At 45.6% G+C, this 20,177-nt stretch overlaps 1 protein-coding gene across 1 annotated transcript in view; it reads left to right on the top strand.

Moving 5' to 3' along the window:
• The window catches only part of sntg1 (syntrophin, gamma 1), a 200,141-nt gene that overhangs the window by 123,328 nt on the left and 56,636 nt on the right, over positions 1-20,177 (top strand). Inside the window, exons 8-9 of the mRNA XM_018727869.2 lie at positions 12,770-12,872; positions 13,292-13,374. Of these exons, the coding sequence (XP_018583385.1) occupies positions 12,770-12,872; positions 13,292-13,374 (186 nt within the window). The remainder of the gene's footprint in view (positions 1-12,769; positions 12,873-13,291; positions 13,375-20,177) is intronic.

The following is a 20,177-nucleotide window of genomic DNA, read 5'->3' as shown; positions in this document are numbered from 1 at the left end:
GTGTGTGTGTTTGTGTGTGTGTGTGTGTTTTGTCTGTAATTGTGACTTGGGTAAGTATCAGACCACATGTATCTATAGTAGATATTCTACTATCTGCAATGTAGAAATCCAAGAAATTTAAAGGGCGTGCAATTGAATATATGCTTGTATATTACACTGATGTACTGTATAAATGTGTGAATAACTGTAAAGAAAAAATTCTGATAAATACAAATGTCTTGTGCCACTTAATTCTCAGGAGGCACAAAAAATACATATTTTATCTTTGCAAACACAAAGAAATGCCTTATACAATAAAGTCACCATAGTGAATAAGATGTGTGTGCTGATAACACTACATAGTATCCTTTGGAAGTCGCTTTGGAGAAAAAGATCTGCTAAACAAATGTAAATGTAAAGTAATTGTATTAAATGAATTTCCCTGTACAGCTGAATTCTTCTGCAATAAGAAATTATAATGGAATACTGGAACTTTCATTAACATTTTGTCCAGGGAATGACTGTTTAGTAACTGAAACCATATTTAATACTTTGTAAAGGGTAGATGCACTATAGATTTGGCATCTGGTATATCCAGGATTTGCTATCGTTTCACCCCAGTCTATCTATTCTACAAATGTTTGCATCCTAGTGCTTTAACTTCCTGCATCCTCCACAATTCAAGGTCATGCAAGGGAAATAGAAAAAGAGGTTGTGTGTAGTGTTTTTGGTGTGTGCCCTGCAATAAACTTGGCACCGTGCAGGGCCAAACTCCAGACTGCAGTGACCCTGACTGATAAGCGGCTAATAAAGATAAAGGCCTAGTTAATTAACTGATTTAATCCAAGAAGCCTAGCAATTTATTTCAATCTGTGCTTTAGTGTCACTCTTAAAAGCATGTGTACATGGAACGTATCACATACTGGACAAGGTTTTAAAAAGGGTCAGTCACAGCATGTCATATTCCAGGGTTAGACCTATTTCTGGATAATAAAGTGCAGTTGGGTCCTTTTACTCCTGCACCTGTGAGTATCCTGCAGCACCTTGTTCTGCAGCAGTGACAATACCAGGAGGATTTATGTTTTATTGAACCTCTTTTCTCGTTAATATATTTACTGAGGTGAAAACAAAATTTAAATATCCTCAGCATATTTTCTGCACTAAACTTGACCAATGTTGTTCAATAGCCAAAGCAAATTTCTGAGAACATTTACAAAGTTTAAATGCAAAGCAGAATACTACAGCACATGGGCTACATACATACTGGAAGATAGTTCCATTGATAGATAATGGAAGATTGTACCCATAACACTAATAATATTATAAAAAGGATGATGATCATTATAGTGAGAAAACAATACTGTCAGGCACTGCTGTTACACTGTACCATTAGGAGACTGCATTAATAAGCCCATAACTCTGTTTTGTCAATATCTGTTCATTACCTGCACAACACAGCAATTATCCTTCTGTGAATATTTATGGCTCTGTATTATTGTAGATGTCTACTAATTTATGAACGATTATTATGGGCAGTTGGGTAAGCCAGTGAAGAAAGTCAGAAGTAAGCCAGTGAATAGCCAATACTGCACTGAAAATGAAATATGCTTTAATGAGGGTATGGTATAGCTCTGTCATGCAGTGTGCGGAGGATTAGGAGAGCAGACTCAAGTGCTGATGCTAAATCGCTGTATTTGTATCATACGGGGTTGCACCCAGAAAACGGAGTAGAACAATTAGCCTCGGAAGATATAGGTGAGAAGAACATCTCTCAGTTGGAGGTTCCGTGGCCAGGTGCGTCAGAGTGGGTGTTTTTATACTGTGTCTCCGGGGTTATCACCGGGGGGGTTGAGGCAGTCGTCAAGCATGCGGTTATTCGACGCACAGTCGTTGGGCGTGTCAGGAGTGACAGTGCAGTCGTCAGGCATGTCGAGAGTGCCAATACCCCCAACCCCACATGCGGCGCCTGCCGCCCCATGACGCGAGGGCGGACAGCCTCTGCAGCGGGGTCTGGGCCAGTCCGGACGGGACCTGTAGAAATCAGCAACAAGAACAGGGTCCAGAACATCGCGCGCGGGCACCCAACACCGTTCCTCCGGGCCATCGCCGTCCCAGTCAACCAGGTATTGGAGGCCCCCTTGCTGTCGATGGGAATCAAGGATGGCCCAAACAGCATAGACCGGGTTCCCATTGACTGCCACTCACTCGGCTGGCGGCCTCAGCGTGCCATCATCAGGTGCCTGGAGAACAGAGGACCTGTAGCATTTGAGCAAGGAAACGTGGATGGTGGGATGGACTCATAAATCCGGGGCAACTGGAGCCTATAGGAAACGGGCGTGACCTGGTGAAGGACCTCAAAGGGGCAGACGAAATGGGGACTGAGCTTCCTGGAGGGGAGGCGTAACCTCAAGTCCCGGATGGACAGCCACATTTGCTGCCCTGGCTACAAGGTGAGGGGGCACCGGTGGCGGTCCACCTGCTGCTTGTATTGGAAGGTGCTATGTCAGCAATGAGCCTTGGTAGTCCACCACGTTTCGCCATTGGCCTGATGCCAGGCATCAACTATGGGTACGTTGCTTGGGCTGGGGCACCAGGGAAACAGAGCAGGTTGGTACCCTAAAACACATTGGAACGGTGACATACCTGTGGAGGAGTGGGTCAAGGTGTTGTGAGCATACTCAGCCCAGGGCAGGCACCAGGACAACTGGTGTTGCTGATGGGTGCAGTAGCTGCGGAGGAAGCGACTGACATCCTGCTGCAGTTGTTCCACCTGCCCATTGGACTGGGTGTGCTAGCCAGAGGTGAGGCTCACCGAGACCCTCAGTTTTGCTCAGAACGCCTTCCGTACTCACAACGTGAATTGGGGCCCACAATCAAACACAGTGTCCTCAGGTAGACCGTATAGGCAGAAGACCTGTTGGAATAGTGCCTCTGCCATTTCCAGGGCTGTGGACAACTATGGTAAAGGGATCAGGTGGCAGGCTTTGGAAAATCGGTCACTCAAGGTTAGTATCACAGTCTTACAGTCTTACCATTCAAAGGTGGGAGGTCCACCAGGAAGTCCACTGCTACATGAGACCAAGACCGTGAGGGTTCTGGCACTGGTTCCACCAAACCAGCAGGTCTCTGTGTTGGGGTTTTAGCTTGGGAATAGATTGTGCAGGCCTCTACGTACTCCTGGACGTCCTCCGGCATGAAGGGCCACCAGAACCTCCCTTGGAGGAGAAACAGTGTTTGGCGCACACCGGGGTGACCGGCTGTGGAAGAGTCGTGGGCTCACTTCAGGAGGTTTGGTCGCATTTTCACGGGCATGTACTCCTTACCCTCTGGTGCTACAGGTGGATTGGGCTCAGCTGTTTGTGCGTCATGGAGCTCCTGAAAGAAGTGCCGGCGTGTTGGGGCCACAGCACAGTGCTCGGGTTGGATCAGCTCTGGGCATTCAGTAGAAGCATCAGTGGCAAACAGCCGTGAGAGGGCATCAGCCTTCATGTTCTTAGAGTCTGGCCAATACGATACAGTGAAATCGAATCTGGTGAAGAACAAGGCCCATCGGCCCTGGCATAGGTTCAGACAGTGTGCTGTCTGAAGATACTCTAGGTTACGGTGGTCAGTTAGTACCAGAGAGGGATGCGAGGCCCCTTCTAACCAGTGCCTCCATTCCTCCAGGGCTAATTTAATGGCTAAGAGCTCTCAAGTTCCAATGTCATAGTTTCGCTCAGCTGGTGACAGCTTTTCAAGTCAAGTCAAGTCGAGCTTTATTGTCATTCCACTACATGTGTGGACATACAGTGGGACGAAATGTCGTGTCTCGCAGGACCACGGTGCTGTGTAAATAAGCATAAATATAAACATACAACACTAGACATAAGGACAGCTTTTAGACCTACATAGCTAATTTACTAAGTCGGTAATCTAAAATTAGGGCAAATATACATATGCTATAAACAGTTAACTATACATACACATAATCTAAGACAGACTATACAAGTACTTACATAATAACTGTACATGATATTGTGCAATAGAAGTATTTAAGAAGGAAGTAGTGCAATATGATTTGTAGTGCATTCACAAGTAAACATTTGTGTTATCTTATTAAGTCCTTGTAACATTGGGGGTTTTATAAGAAAGTGTCTGGTGCATAGGGGGTGCGGTGGCGCAGTGGGTTGGACTGCAGTCCTACTCTACGGTGGGTCTGGGGTTCGAGTCCCGCTTGGGGTGCCTTGTGACGGACTGGCGTCCCGTCCTGGGTGTGTCCCCTTCCCCCTCCGGCCTTACGCCCTGTGTTGCCGGGTAGGCTCCGGTTCCCCGTGACCCCGTAAGGGATGAGCGGTTCTGGAAGTGTGTGTGTGTGTGTGTGTGTGTGTGTGTGTGGGGTGCATATAGAGAAAAAAGTGTGTTTCTACAGTTGGTTTGCATATGGAAAGGAAAAGAGTGTGTTTCCAACAGTTTGCGTGTGGTGTGGTGTGGTGTGGTGGGTTGGGGGGGAGAGAGGATCCTGGTTTCAGGAGCTAAGGTTGTGGATGAGGTTTCAGAGGGTGGCAAGGTGATTGCAATTGAGGGCTCTCACAGCCTGGGGGAAAAAGCTGTTGAGCAGTCTGGCAGAGTGGGCTCTGATGCTCCGATACCGTCTTCCTGATGGCAAGAGCTGGAAGAGACTGTGAGAGGGATGAGTGGGGTCTTTTACGATACTGGTGGCTTTACTGGAGCATCGTGCAAGGAAAATGTCCAGAATGGAGGGAAGAGGGGCACCGATGACCTTTGCAGCTGTGTTCACTGTCCGCTGTAGGGTCTTGCGGTCTGCTGCACTACAGTTCCCGTACCAGACAGTGATGCAGCTGGTTAGCACACTCTCAATTGTTCCCCTATAGAATGTGGTGAGGATGGGAGGAGGGAGACTTGCTCTTTTAAGTCGGCGCAGGAAGTGGAGCCGCTGTTGCTCCTTCTTGGAGAGTGATGTAGTGTTGGTGGTCCAGGTGAGGTCTTCTGTAATGTGCACCCCCAGGAATTTAGTGCTGCTGACTCTTTCCACAGTCAAGCTGTCGATGGTCAGTGGGGGGTGGTCAACGGAGTTCTTCCTGAAGTCCATCACAACCTCTTTTGTCTTACTCACATTGAGGGACAGGTTGATTGCACCACACCGTTCAACCAGTTGTGCCACTTCCTCTCTGTAGGGTGTTTCATCATTGTTGCTGATGAGACCTACCACCGTTGTGTCATCAGCAAACTTGATGATGTGGTTGAAGCTGAACTTGGCAGTGCAGTCTTGGGTCAGCAGCGTAAAGAGCAGCGGGCTGAGCACACAGCCTTGTGGGGCACCTGTGCTCAGTGTGGTAGTGCTGGAGGTGTTGTGGCCGACACAGACTGACTGAGGTCTTCCGATTATAAAGTCCAGGATCCAATTACAGAGGGAAGCATTTAGGCCCAGCAGGTTTAGTTTGCTGATGAGCTGTTGTGGGATTATAGTGTTGAATGCTGAGCTGAAGTCGATGAACAGCAATCTAACATAAAAGTTTTTGTTTTCCAAATGGGTAAGAGCCAGGTGGAGAGTGGAGGAGATGGCATCGTCCGTAGAGCGGTTTGGACGGTATGCAAATTGAAGCGGGTCAAGTGTGTTGGGGAGATTGGATTTGATATGGTGCACGACTAACCTCTCAAAGCACTTCATCATGATTGGGGTCAGTGCTATGGGACGATAGTCATTCAGGCAGGACACAGGTGACTTCCTTGGTACTGGGATGATGGTGGTGGACTTGAGACATGTGGGGACAACTGCTTGGCTTAATGAGATGTTAAAAATGTCTGTTAAGACATCTGTCAGCTGTTCAGCACAGTCCCTCAGTACTCAGCCTGGTATGTTGTCAGGACTTGCAGCCTTGCATGGGTTAACCCTAGATAGGGTCTTCCTTACATCGACTGGAGACAGAGAGCACCTGGTCATTGGGAGGTGTGGGTAGTTTGTGTGCGGACTTGTCATTCTGCATTTCAAACCGTGCATAGAACTCATTAAGTGCATCTGGGAGGGATGTGTCATCTTCACAGGCCTGTGGCAGGGGCTTGTAGTCTGTGATGGTCTGAATAGCTTGCCACAGACTCCGTGTGTCCTTGCTGTCACTGAAGTGATTATTGATTTTTAGTGCATATAACTGTTTTGCTTTCTTGATGCCACGGGACAGGTTAGCTCTTGCTGTTTTGAGGACTGCTATGTCTCCCGATCTGAATGCGTCATCAGGGGTCTTTAGCAGCCCACGAACCTCTGCTGTCATCCATGGCTTCTGGTTGGCACGTGTGGTGATGGTCTTGGTGACTGTCACATCATCAATGCACTTTTTGATGTAAGCAGTCACTGTTTCAGTGTATTCTTGCAGGTCTGTGTGGTCATGGTAGGTGGCTGCCTCTTTAAACATGTTCCAGTCTGTGTCCTGGAAGCAGTCCTGTAGTGCTGAGGTAGCATCGTCTGGCCATACTGTGATCTGCTTTTGGACCGGTTTGGCAAGTTTGAGAAGTGGTTTGTATGCTGGAATTAGCATAACAGAGATGTGGTCTGAGTACCCGAAATGGGGGCGGGGTGCAGCTTTGTACGCATTTTTTACTGTTGAATAAACCAAGTCCAATGTGTTGTTTTCTCTTGTTGCAAAGTTAACGTGTTGGTAGAGCTTTGGCAAGACTGTCTTTAAGTTTGCGTGATTAACATCACCGGATATTATGAAAAGCCATCAGGGTTATTTGTCTGTTGCTCGCTGATAGCACTGTACAGTTCGCGAAGAGCGTCCTTAGCGTTTGCACAAGGGGGTATGTACACAGCAACAATGACAATGGCTGTGAACTCCCTTGGCAGATAGAAGGGTCGGCACTTCACAATTATAAACTCCACCAGCGACGAGCAGTGTTTTGACACTAACACAGCATTGTTGCACCATTCCTTGTTAATATATACACACAAGCCGCCACCGCGAGTCTTACCAGACAGTGCTGTATCTCTGTCCGCTCGGTAGCATGTTAGCCTGTGCAGCTGAATGGCGGAGTCTGGGATGTTGTTGTTTAGCTACATTTCGGTAAGAACAAACACGCAGCACTCCCTTGTCTCGTGCTGTGCAGTCCGGCAGAGTCGAATTAGGTCCAGTTTATTGTCTAGTGAGCGTACATTTAACAGCAAGATTGTTGGAAGAGCTGGTCTTGTGGGGTTAGCCTTTAGCCTAGCTCGTATGCCTCCGCGCTTGCCGCGTTTGCGTCCTCTCTCACACCGCTTGCGGCACCTCCTTGTGCGGGTAGCAGCCTTAGTCTCGGGGTCTGGCTTCCGCAGTAAACAAAGGCCTCTTAGCTTCACAGTAGTCATTGGTTATGGATGATGGTTACCTTCACTGCCTATTTCCAGAAGACGCTGGCGATCGTAGACATATTGCAGTGTAGCTTTCTGATGTTTCTGTTGTATTTCTTCTGGTTTTGAGGACGAGGAGACAAGACTAACTGACATTAAAACACCGTTTTTAGGACCCGGAGCAGCCGCTGCATCTGACCGCGCCGCCATCATGTTCATACTTTTGTGAAAAGTATGCACAGGGGTACAGTTTTGGTGGGTCACCCTGCCATTGGGACAGCACGGCCTCGACTCCGACCTCTGAGACCTCCACTACAAATGGTAATGTGGGGTCTGGGTGTCATAATGTTGGTGTTGTCGTGAAACGAGTCTTCAACTCTAGGAATGCTTGCTGTGCTTGCCCGCCCCAAGGCAGGTGGGTCTCCTTACCTGCCGTAAGAGCTGTGAGGGGGGGCAGTGATGGAGCTGAATCCCCTGATGAATCTCCTATAGAAATTAGCAAAATCCAGGAACCGTTGCAGGGCTTTCACAGTTCGCAGTCGTGGCCAGTCAATCACCGCCTGGACCTTCTCTGGGTCCATAGCCACACCTGCGTCACTCAGGATTGTAGCCCAGGAACGGCACTCTGGACTGGTGGAAGAGACGTTTTCCCCCTTGACATAGAGTGGGTTTTGGAGGAGCCATTCTAACACTTTTCTTACCTGGCGGACGTGCTCTTCCCAGGTCTTGCACGGGGCCCGTGAGGTGGGAAATCAGGTAAGCAATCTTGGTTTTGTCTGCTTGATAGGTTCATGGAGAATAAGCGAACACGAGTTCGCATTGCATTAGGAAGCCTTAGCAGTTGTCCGGCGTTCCCACATACTTATCCGGGCTGGCGAGGTGGGGGGTCCCGGTGGATTGAGTGATCCCGCTGGACCAGAACGCTTCCACCATCTCTTGGAGAGTCCCCTCAATTTGGCGCAGGGACTGGTCACGCGAGCCCAGCAGGGTGCCATGTGAGGAGACGGCATGGTGCAGCTGATCGAGCATCGCTGAGTCCGCATGAAAGGCAGAACCTTCTGTCACGCAGTGTGTGGAGGATTAGGAGAGCAGACTCAAGTGCTGATGCTAACTTGCTTTATTTGTATCACACAGGGTTGCACCCAGAGAACAGAGCAGAACAATTAGCCTCGGAAGAAATAAGTGAGGAGAACGTCTCTCAGTTGGAGGTTCTGCAGCCAGGTGCATCAGAGCAGGTGCTTTCATACTGAGTCTCCGGGATCGTCGCCGGGGGGGGGTCGCAGTGGTCGTCAAGCACGCGGTTGTTAGATGCGCAATCGTCGGGCATGTCGGGAGTGACAGTGCAGTCCTTGGGCGCGTCAGGAGTGACAAGCACATCTGCTGAACTCACAAGCAATTAAATTTACTCTTGCAGTTATAGAAGATAACACTTTGGTTACTTTATTTTGTCCTTTTGTTTTCAGTTCTGCATTTTTGTCGTGTTTGTGTTTTTATGCTAAGTGCTGTTAATTCACATGTGCAGAGATTTTGCAAACATTACCTCCGAACCACCTTGAAAAGAAGCGTATCGCTATATGTCCATATTCATGCATGCAGGCATTGAAATGCAAGAAATTAACCCATAAAGCGGAAAACAAATATCACAACAAGGTAGAATAAAGCACATTTTAATCACCAGGACCTTTTCTTAATTCCTGAATGGTTGCCCCAAAAAAAAGAAAATCTGAGTGTGACTATCTGTAGTTCTGATGAATTGCATTATATTTACTCTGCCTTTGCAATAAACGAAAAATAGTTTTAGAATAAGACAACATTTTTAATATACCAATTTTTAAGAAACGTAATAGTTATATGGTTTTGAAATATATTAAAATTCATTCAGTATTATTACATTACCTCAAGAAACTCCTTTTTAGTCCTTTTATCAATTACTTCATGCCATAAGCATACTGACATTCACTGGTCATCCTGTTTTTCATTACAATCACTCTTAAATCCCAGACAAAAGCTGTAACCATTTTTAGTCTTTTTAAAAAACTAAAAGTTTTGTTTCCTCTGAGGGCACGTTACTGATGTCTCTCACCAGGGTGTGTGAACAGAAGTTGTTTAATCTCTGCAACAGGCAGAAATTTTGAGGAAGGAGTGCAATTGAAAATATATCAACCAACTCAAAAAGAGTAACTTTTAATTCAATAATTGTCAAATAATTTTATTATATCAAACTGAGAAAGTCTAAATTGGTATTCTGATGTGTGTTTTATGATGTGTTTTGCCATGTTTAAGAGCCGTGTGCTATACACCGAGATGCTTTTCAACAGGGGGGGTGTGGTGGCACAGTGGGTTTTGCCAGCGCCTGCTCTCTGGTGGGCCTGGGGTTCAAGTCCTGCTTGGGGTGCCTTGCAACGAACTGACGTCCTTTCCTCCTCCAGCCTTGCACCCTGCATTGCTGGGTTAGGCTCTGGCTCACCACAACCCCCCTTGGGACAAGCAGCTTCAGACAGTGTGTGTGTATGTATGTATGTATGTTTGTGTGTGTGTGTTTCTCAACAACTACTAAACACAACATGAATACAATGCTGTAAAGTACATTCTGCCTGTACACAAAATGCAGATGACAATAAAATAACACTTAATCATTTTATGAGGCAAACAGTTGATAAACACTGTTCATCTCGAAAATTGTTTTTTTTTTTTTTTTTTTTTCCTAATTTGAAAGCTGTTAGAGGTACAGATTTCAGGTACTAAGAAATAATAATAAAAAAAAATCAAAATGCTTACAGATCTGTCCTTCATGATATGATAGCAAATGTCCTTCATTACATTTTTATTTACTGAAAATATATCCCTTTTGGGAAATGCTACAGCCAAGGGAATAAACCAATAAAAAGTATAAGCCAAGATTAAATCAGTTTATATAGTAGATCTGACTGTACCCTTCAACCCTGAAGTAAAACAGGAAAAGATTCACAAATTTTGATTACTAAGTACACACAGGGCTGAGTAACTTAATTGTAAATGTTTTGGCATCTTGTGAGATGTCTTCATCAACATCAACTTACCTTGGGCAAGATGCCAAAACATTTGCAACTAAACTACTTAATAACCTAATATTTAATGCACACTTAATAACTAAAGCAACCCTCCAGAGCTACTAATTTTTCGGCATATTTCTAGAAATTAAATGTGAAAACAACACAAATGTAGTTAGTGAAATGTACTTTTTTCTGACATGTATGTCATGTTGGAGAAAAGTGTCTTCAAAATGAATGAGTATAACGGCAACATTTACATTTACATTTTCTCCTAATGTAATACAAAAATTGTACTTTGAGATGTACATCGCTTTTGAGAAAAGAATCTGCTAAATGAATAAAAGAGACATAGTTGCAGACATGTGATTCTTAAGTAAACCTAGTTTGTTTCTTTCCACTGTATGCACTCATTGCATAAGTAGGTGCACAGAACTCAGGATAGACAAATCCTGATCACCTTTCTACATTTTTAAAAAAAAAAATTTAATGGGTACACAAACATTTACATACAATACAGAAGTAGCTAGATAAACTGTGAGCTAATATACTAAGACAAGCCACGGAACATTTAAAATGTAATATGTATAAAGCAGCCCAGCCCAGCATACCAGTCACAAATGGCTGAAACTGCAACTCTAATATGCACACATGGCAAAGGTTATTACGTTTCTTAAAGATTGGTATTTTAAAAATGTTGTCTTATTCTAAAACCATTTTTCGTTTATTACATATGCTTGATTTTTACAAAACCTTGTTAGCAAATAAGAAATGTCAGAATTAATAAGATTCTCTTTATTTTGACTTGGCAGTAAAAGTGACGTTGAAGTTTAAAAACAACCAAAATTACAGACTTCTAGTTGTGTTTATTAATTGAGGAACTAGCTTATGCTCATTTTTTATTATAAGGACACTTCGTACATTAATATTTTCTTACCTGGATTTCAAGAATTTGCACAACTCATCTTATTATAAGAACAAAAATACCCAGTTTTCTGGGCCAAGGTATGAGAAGTGTCCATGCAGAGTAACCGAAGAATGTACAAATTTGTGTTGGAATGCATTTTCATTTCAAGATTGCTTTACGTGGAAGACTAGCCGCACAAGCTGACGTCAACCAACTATAAAATGTAATATAGTTATCTTGTTCTTGAATTTTCAAAACAAGTTCCAATTGTTTTCAAGTAGAAATCGATAAGGAAATGCTAATTTCACAAAATATAAGAAATGTCTATTATTTCTATTGTCAAGATCAGACAAGAGTTAACTGATATCTTGATGTTTTGTCCATTTACGCTTACTGTTGTCCCTTAAAAAGTAATTGTTATAGCCTTTTATGGCGGTATATTCAGGTAGAGAACAGCGCTTGTCAAAGATCACATCACAAAATCAGCAGGCATAGCATTAATTGTAGAGTACCAATAGCGTGCTTTAAAGAGCACCTATTTTAGAGTCCACCAACACTGAGCACTACAACTGATTTTGTAGGTCTCAAATGCATTAAGCTTCTCTTGATACTGTGAATTACAGAGGCATCTTAATGAGCTTGAGAGGGACATTGAAGCTGGATTGCAAGTCCTGAAGATGCAGACTCCAATATGCTGATTATCCATTATAACTATCACTGCAAAGGACAGATCTACGGACCAGGAAATAAATTTAGTAGGCAGGTGCTATAATTAAATTAGGAATCTGACAAGCAATGATGGATGATGCAGACTTTAACACGTTAGTATTAATATATCAAGTATTAGTATTTCCTCTGCAGCCCTTATAATTGTTAAATGATTTATTAGTTACATTTAAGGCACGGCCATCATTACACACCCTCCGCAGTACCATCACCATTGCATATCAACATTAAATACTCTTCAAATCAAAAGTAGCTGTCAAAATTTGGTGATTGCACTTTTTCATGTGTCTTTAATGTGTAAATCTTGTGAGTGCTTGTTATGATCCCCAGCCATCTAGTGGTGACTAGGGTGCAACATCAGGTGATTGGGGATGAGTGGTAACAAGGGGCCAACAAAATTGCATGTACAACAAGGAAATGCTCAAGTCCAAGTTATTATATCTGTGCTAATATTTACATAACACAGGGGAAAAAGGAGCTAAGACAGAGCCAATGAAAGGAACTTTGGCAAACCAAATTAAACTGTCTGAAGTTAGTAGATTACCCTAGCTATTAAACAAACCAAAAGGGTCTTCAGCATCTTGGATGCCATAACTAATCGACTCTGTCTACCAAAAACCAAAAGTACAGAGAGTGACTTGCCTCTTCCCTAATGTGTCTAGACAGGCTGCTGAAAACTATGTGTTTGAGATGTAGTTCATGTAACATGCTTATCTGTCCAGCTTTCCTCCAGGAAAACAACACAAAGTCGATTGACAATTGGCCACTTCATTAGAATAGGAGATCATTGAGGGTACTTTCTTTGTCTAGGTGCAGGTCTTGAGAAATGCTGGAGAAGAAGTAACACTGACTGTTTCTTTCTTGAAAAAGACGCCAGCCTTTCTGAAATTGCCTCTCTGCGAAGACTGCACATGTACGTCTTACTTTTGCAATGTGAAAAAAGAAAAAATCCTCATCATCATCAGCTGCAGTGAATAAGGTTTAAATTACAAGCACATATCAGAAAGTAAAAAGAGAATGAGGCAAATTTTGTCATGTTCATGTGACAAGTAACAAATACCACGTATGCTTTATCCCTCATAGCCTCACTAATGTTTTTACTGCTAAAATCAAATTATTTGCCTTCACGTTTTTTTTAATTAATAATGCTGAGTCTGACTGTGGTGTTGGGTAATATTGCATATGCAACATATAACATTTTCAGCCTTTATAGTTGAACTTGCTAACATAATGATGAGATGTGTCTTTTTTATAATTCATTCTTTCTGTTACTGAGCATTCTGATTATGAATGAGACTATTGTATAATTGTGTTTGTTTCCAATTCATTCAGGTGTACCCAGTGACCAGAGCAGTGGGACGTCATCACCTTTATGTGACAGTGGCTTGCATTTGAACTATCACCCCAACAATACGGTATATTGTAAAAATGTGGGGAACTTTGATCCTTAAAAGTGAACGCATTTTCATGAATAAAACGATATGGTATTGATTAACATGATAGTATGATCATTGAAAATAATTGTGCTTAATATATTGACTGCATTTAGGTCAGTGGATCAATTACCAATTCTGACGCTTAAGTTCTGGGTTTGTACTCAAATATTCTGGTGTTACAGGGTGGAATATAGGTTATTTGGCAGTTTTTCAATTTTTCAACATGGTAACACTGTTGGTGAATGTAAATAAGTACTGTACTCTGCACGGAACGAGCATTCAGAAGAAGGTGTATTCTTTCTTCTTACCTGTACTTTACAGACAAGGCTAAAGTTGACAACCCCCTAAATGAACAAATGGATACAGAAGATGGATGGATGGATGGATGGATGGATGGATGGATGGATGGATGGATGGATGGGTTTTCTTGAAGGTCATTCTTACATTTATATTTATTCATTTAGCAGATGCTTTTCTCCTCAGTGATGTAGCTCTTAAAGAAAAATGCAATGAGTTCATTACATCTACAGAAGGAAAGACTGGAATGCAGACACATGATTCCAAAGTAAATTTATTTGTCACATTCTACCATATGAACCAGTATACATCACACAAGTAGCTGCACAAAAGTTTATTTGATTATTAAACAATTGATGTTGCTGGACACTTGTGACTCCAGTACAAATCAAGGTGAGAGGAAAACCAAAAAAGAAAAGAAAATGGACAAACACATTAGAGCCAGAACGGAAAACCTTTGTGCTTTTGATTTCGGACCTTTTGTGCATGGGAAGACCAATCGGGCAAAGGTGGAGAAACGTAGCTGTCTGGTTGGGCTGTAGTTAGTGATCAGGTCTTGTACATATCGAGAAGCAGATATGTTGATGGTTTTGTAGGTAGTAACCAGAGTCTTGAATTTAATCCTGGGAGCTATAGGAAGCCAGTGCAGAGAGACGAGGATGGGTGAATGTTTCAGCAAGTCAAGCACAACTTGTATAGCAGTGTTCTGTATCACCTGGAGAGGTTTGATGGCAGAGGTAGAAAGGCCAAAAAGGAGAGTTATAGTAGTCCAGGCAGGATATCATTTTGGCCTAGACAAAGGGTTGCGTAGAGTCTGTTGTGAGACGGGGTGGATCTTGTGGATGTTATGCAGGATTTATCCCACGGTGCGGTTGTGGCTAAATGCTTAATTTTGAAGTCTGAATGATTAAGCTACCTTTCAAGACTGTTGAACTCAACAGGCAGCCAATGGTGCAGCAAGCAGAGGACATGGGTTTGATCCCTACTCAGTCTGTGTGGAGTTTGCATGTTCTTCCTGTGTTTGAGTGGGTTTCCTCCACATGGTCCAGTTTCCTCCCACTGTCCAAATACATGGAGTTTACATTTACATTTTATTTATTCATTTAGCAGACGCTTTTCTCCAAAGCGACGTGTGTCTCAGAGAATACAATTTGTGCATTACATTATAAGAAAGAGAGACAAGTGGATTGCTGAACCTAAAAACTGCTAATTCTGTGTGTGTGTTACAGAGAGTGTGTTTCACTGGTGTACAAATGTGTGACTCATTGTAAAGTAGTGTATCTGGCATTATAAGGCACCTTGGGTGGAAAAAGGTGCAGGCTTAATACTGCTACATAGTGTAATGACCCTCATTACTTGGGAGCGTTACGTCTGAGCGGGAAGTGTTTATTATTTATTGTAAAGAGATGAGTTTATTGTAAATGGTTGAACTGTGAGTAAAATGGAATTAAGTGTTCAACTGCTGGGGGAAGTTACAGAGAATATATAGGGTTGAATGTGTTGGCCAGTGAAAGAGGAGAAAAGCCTGAGTGGCACTGCGCTGCCTGACTAGGGGTGCAGGTCCTTGGACCAAGAGTATTACACACACACACACACACACACACACACACACACACACACACACAACCACTTGTTCCATACGGGGTCGCGGAGCCTACCCAGTAACACAGGGCGTAAGGCCAGAGGGGGAGGGAACACACCCAGGAAAGGACACCAGTCTGTCACAAGGCACCCCAAGCAGGACTCAAACCCTAGACCCACCGGAGAGCAAGACTGCGGTCCAACCCACTGCGCCACCACACCCCCCCAAGAGCATTATTTCCTTGTATTTACACTTATACCTGTGACAGTGTTCCAATAAACATTCGTAATGAACGCTGTCTGTGCAACCTTCTTTGCTCTATCGAAACTCAGAGCACAACATGTTTCCATGTTGTTCGGTAAATATAGTGTGAGCAATGAGTAAATATAAACTTAGTATTGTACAATACATTTCACACACACACACATTTTCAGAACCGCTTGTCCCATACAGGGTCACGGGGGAACCGGAGCCTACCCGGTAACACAGGGCGCAAGGCCGGAGGGGCAGGGGACACACCCAGGACAGGACGCCAGTCCGTCGCAAGGCACCCCAAGCGGGACTCGAACCCCAGACCCACCGGAGAGCAGGACTGCGGTCCAACCCACTGCGCCACCGCACCCCTGCAATACATTTCAAGAATGATAAAATATAGTCTGCGCTGATGTGGGATTTTTTTTTTTTTTTTTTTACCTGCGTAAGTTTGTAAGAGTATTTTTCTTTTAATCTGTACCAATAGGAATTACTACACTATAAGCATCTCATAGCTAAAACACAGTTATCACTGAAATTGTCAACAACTCTTCAAACGACCACTCTAAAGACTTGCATCTAGTAGCAGAGTTTATTCATGCTTTCCAAATCAAAAAAAACTTGAGATGCAGAAGGTCTGCGGGAAAACAAAAGAAAGATAAGTACACTGTCAGAGATCAAACGAACAATCTGAAGGGGTAAGTTCTTGAAGGGTGTACTGAACCGTTCTCCACGACGAGGTTCTTCAGGGCGTACTCATGATGGTCCATCCATCCATCCATCTGCTGTCCTGCTTGTCCTAAAAGGGTCGCGGTGGCAGCAGGGAGAGCAGAGAGGCCCAGCCGCCCCTGTCCCCCGCAATTTCCTCCAGCTCAACCTGGGGGATCCCCAGCCGTTCCCAGGCCAACTGTGAGATATAATCCCTCCAGCGGGTTCTGGGCCAACCTAGGGGCCCCAGTCCAAAGGGAGGCGTCCAGGGGGCATCCTTATCAGATTCCCAAACCACCTCAACTGGCTCCTTTCAATGTGAAGGAGTAGCAGCTCTACTTTGAGCTCCTCCCGGATGTCTGAACTCCTCACCCTGTCATGGAGAGTGAGTCCCAACACCCTGCGGAGAAAACTCATTTCAGCCGCTTGTATCCGCGATCTTATTCTTTCGATCATCACCCAGAGTCGATGATCATAGGTGAGGGTAGGGACGTAGATCGACTGGTAAACGGAGAGCTTCGCCTTATGGCTCAGCTCCCCCTTCACTACTACAGTCCGATACAGCGACCTCATTACTGCAACCGCTACTCCCAGTCTGTGGCCTATCTCACGCTCCCTTCTTCCCTCATTCGTGAACAAGACCGAGTATGCGGACACAGCTTTCGCTCCATACGTACAAGGACTGAATGGCCCGCGGTAGTGGTCCCGGTACCCCATACTCCCAAAGCACCTCCCACAGAATTTCCTAGGGAACACAGTCATAAGCCTTCTCCAAGTCCACAAAACACATGTAGACTGGATTAGCAAATTCCCATGCCCCTTCAATGATCTGTGAGAGGGTAAAAAGCTGGTCCACTGTTCCACGGCCAGGGCGGAATCCGCATTGTTCTCTTCAAGCTGAGGTTCGACTATCGGCTGGAGCCTCCTCTCCAGCACCCCGGCATAGACTTTCCCAGGGAGGCTGAGAAGTGTGATGCCCTGATAGTAAGCACACACTCTCCAGTCCCTTTCTTAAAGATAGGGACCACCGCTCTAGTTTGCCAATCCAAGGGCACTGTCCCCAAGGTCCATGCAACATTGCAGAGGCGTGTCAACCATGACAGCCCTGCAACATCCAGGGCCTTAAGTATTTCTGGGCGGATCCCATCCACCCTCGGTACTTTGCCACTGTGGAGCTTACCAACTACCTCAGTGACTTCCACCAGGAAAATGGACTCTGACAGCCCGAAAGCCTCTGGCCCTGACTCCTGTAAGGGAGGCATATCACTCGGGTTTAAGAGTTCTTCAAAGTGCTACTTCCACCTCCCAACAATGTCCTCATCAGAAGTCAGAGTTTCTTCACTCCTGATAAACACAGCCTGACCGAAATTCCTCCGACCCCTTCTGAGCTGCCGGATGGTTCTCCGGAACCTCTTTGAAGCCGACCGATAGTTGTTTTCCATAGCCTCTCCACACTCCTCCCATGCCCGGGCTTTTGCTTCTGCAACCGCAGCCGCTGCTGCTGCTGCTGCTGCCTTTTTCGCCTCCCGGTACCTGTCTGCTGAGTCAGGAGTCCCCAGAGCCAACCAGGCCCTAAAGGCCTCCTTCTTCAGCTTGACGGCTTCCCTCACCACCGGTGTCCACCAACGGGTTCTCAGGTTGCCGCCCTGGCTGGCACAAACAAGCTTTTGGCCACAGCTGTGCCTGGCTGCTTCCACAATGGAGGTTTTGAACAGGGTCCATTTAGACTCCATGTCCCCTACCTCCTCCGGGACATGGGAGAAGCTCTCCCGGAGGTGTGAGTTAAAATCATTTCGGACAAGGTCCTCTGACAGTCGGTCCCAGCACACCCTCGTGACGGTGCTCCTTCTATATGGTGCCTTGATGTGAAGCAGGTGTGCCAGCTACTGCTGCCCTCGGGATCAGTTCCACCTGTTGGGGGTATGACAGTACCTCTCCAACAGCGGCACTAGTTGCGTGATGTCTCTGGCACCCCAGAAGCACCTAAATTCAGAACCTCAGATGAGAAACTGCACCTGGCCTTCTCTCTAGCTGTGTGGTTGTGTCTTTCTGGTTATATTCTTTGGACTGTTTCTTCGACTACAGGTATTGCCTGTTTCCTTGAACAACATCTGCCGATCCAGCGATCCTTGAGCGACTTCCAGCCATTCATGTGTTCGGCCCTTTCAATAAAACAATGAGCCCACACCTGTGCCCGTCGCTCATTCCAGAATCCCTCCAGGACAATATATATACATATAAAACTCCCTCTCACTCCTACATAGGGTGGTGTGTGTTTGTTTTCCTCAAGATTCTGTGCAGTATCTTAGCTGTTCCTAGGACTGCACTCTTCTGGACAGAAACTTCAGAGATGTTGTTCCTGGAATCTGTTGGAGCCATTCTCCCAGTTTGGTGGTCACAGCCCCGAGTACTTTTATTACCACTGGGACCACTCTGGACTTCACCTTCCACATCCATTCCAATTGTTTCTTCAGCCCTGATATTGCTATCACTTGAGATTACCACATCTATCACAATTGCCCTCTTTCCCCTCACATTTGCCCTTATTGTCAACCAGCACTATGTATGGTTTGCTGGCCAGTAATTGCTTCTCGGTGTAGAACTTGAAGTCCCACAGGACCTTAGCTCTGCTGCTTTCAACCACCTGCGGTTGTGTCTCCCATTTGGAATTGGAGACTTCCAGTCCATATTCTGCACAGATGTTCCTGTACATTATTCCATCCACTTAGTTATGCCTCTCAGTGTATGCTATTCCAACTTGCATCTTACACCCTGTTACTATGTGCTAGTCTGTTTCAGGGGCATCTTTGCCCAGCTTGCACTGTGGGTCCTGTCTGCTATGGTAGACTCTGGCCTCTATGGATCTGGTGCTTAGATCCTGTTCCTGTACTGCTATCATCAGAGCCCCTGTGTTGTCCTTCAGACCAGCCTTTTCCTACCACTGGTAGGATTTCTTCATGTTAGCCACTCCCTCTTTCTGTCAATGGTTGAGTCTGTGGAAAGGCTTGGTCTTCCACAATGTCTCCTCCTGTTCCTCATTACCCTCTGTCTTCTCTTCTCTAAGGTACTAATATAGCAGTTTGTTCTGGGGGGGCAGGCCTGGGGGGGGGCACGCATGCGAGCGCCTGGTGGCCAGTTCTATGCCCCCGGGGCCTGGCCGGGCTCAGCCCGAAGCCAAGACATAGAGCCGCTCTTCAGTGGGCTCACCACCTGCCGGAGAGACCGTAAGGGGCCGGTGTGTTGTGATTTGGGCGGTGGTCGGGGCCGAGTGCCCGGCCGACCCAAACCTCGGGCGCCAACTCTGGCTTTTGGGACTTGGAATGTCACCTCACTGGCGGGGAAGGAGCCTGAACTGGTGCAGGAGGTGGAGCGATACCGTCTAGATATAGTCGGGCTCACTTCCACTCACAGCTTGGGTTCTGGAACCACTCTTCTCGACCAAGGGTGGACTCTCCACTATTCGGGCGTTGCCCAGGGTGAGAGGCGGCAGGCGGGTGTGGGCTTATTAATAGCCCCCCAGTTCAGCCTCCATGTGCTGGAGTCTACCCCGGTGAATGAGAGGGTCGTCTCCCTGTGCCTTCGGATCAGGGAACAGTCTCTCACTGTCGTTTGTGCTTATGCGCCTAGCGGCAGTGCAGAGTACCCGGCCCTTTTAGAGTCCCTGGGGGGTGTGCTGGAAAGCGCTCCCACTGGGGACTCTGTCATTCTACTGGGGGACTTCAAGGCCCACGTGGGCAGCGACAGTGACACCTGGAGGGGCGTGATTGGGAGGAACGGCCTCCCTGATCTGAACCCGAGTGGTGAGTTGTTATTGGATTTCTGTGCTAGTCACGGTTTGTCCATAACAAATACCATGTTCTTGCATAAGGGTGTCCATCGGTGCACTTGGCACCAGGACACCCTAGGTCGGAGGTCGATGATCGACTTTGTAGTCGTTTCTTCT

This window comes from Scleropages formosus, chromosome 16, assembly GCF_900964775.1.
Source record: "Scleropages formosus chromosome 16, fSclFor1.1, whole genome shotgun sequence".
NCBI lineage: Eukaryota > Metazoa > Chordata > Actinopteri > Osteoglossiformes > Osteoglossidae > Scleropages > Scleropages formosus.
This window is presented reverse-complemented; position numbering and strand designations above follow the sequence as displayed.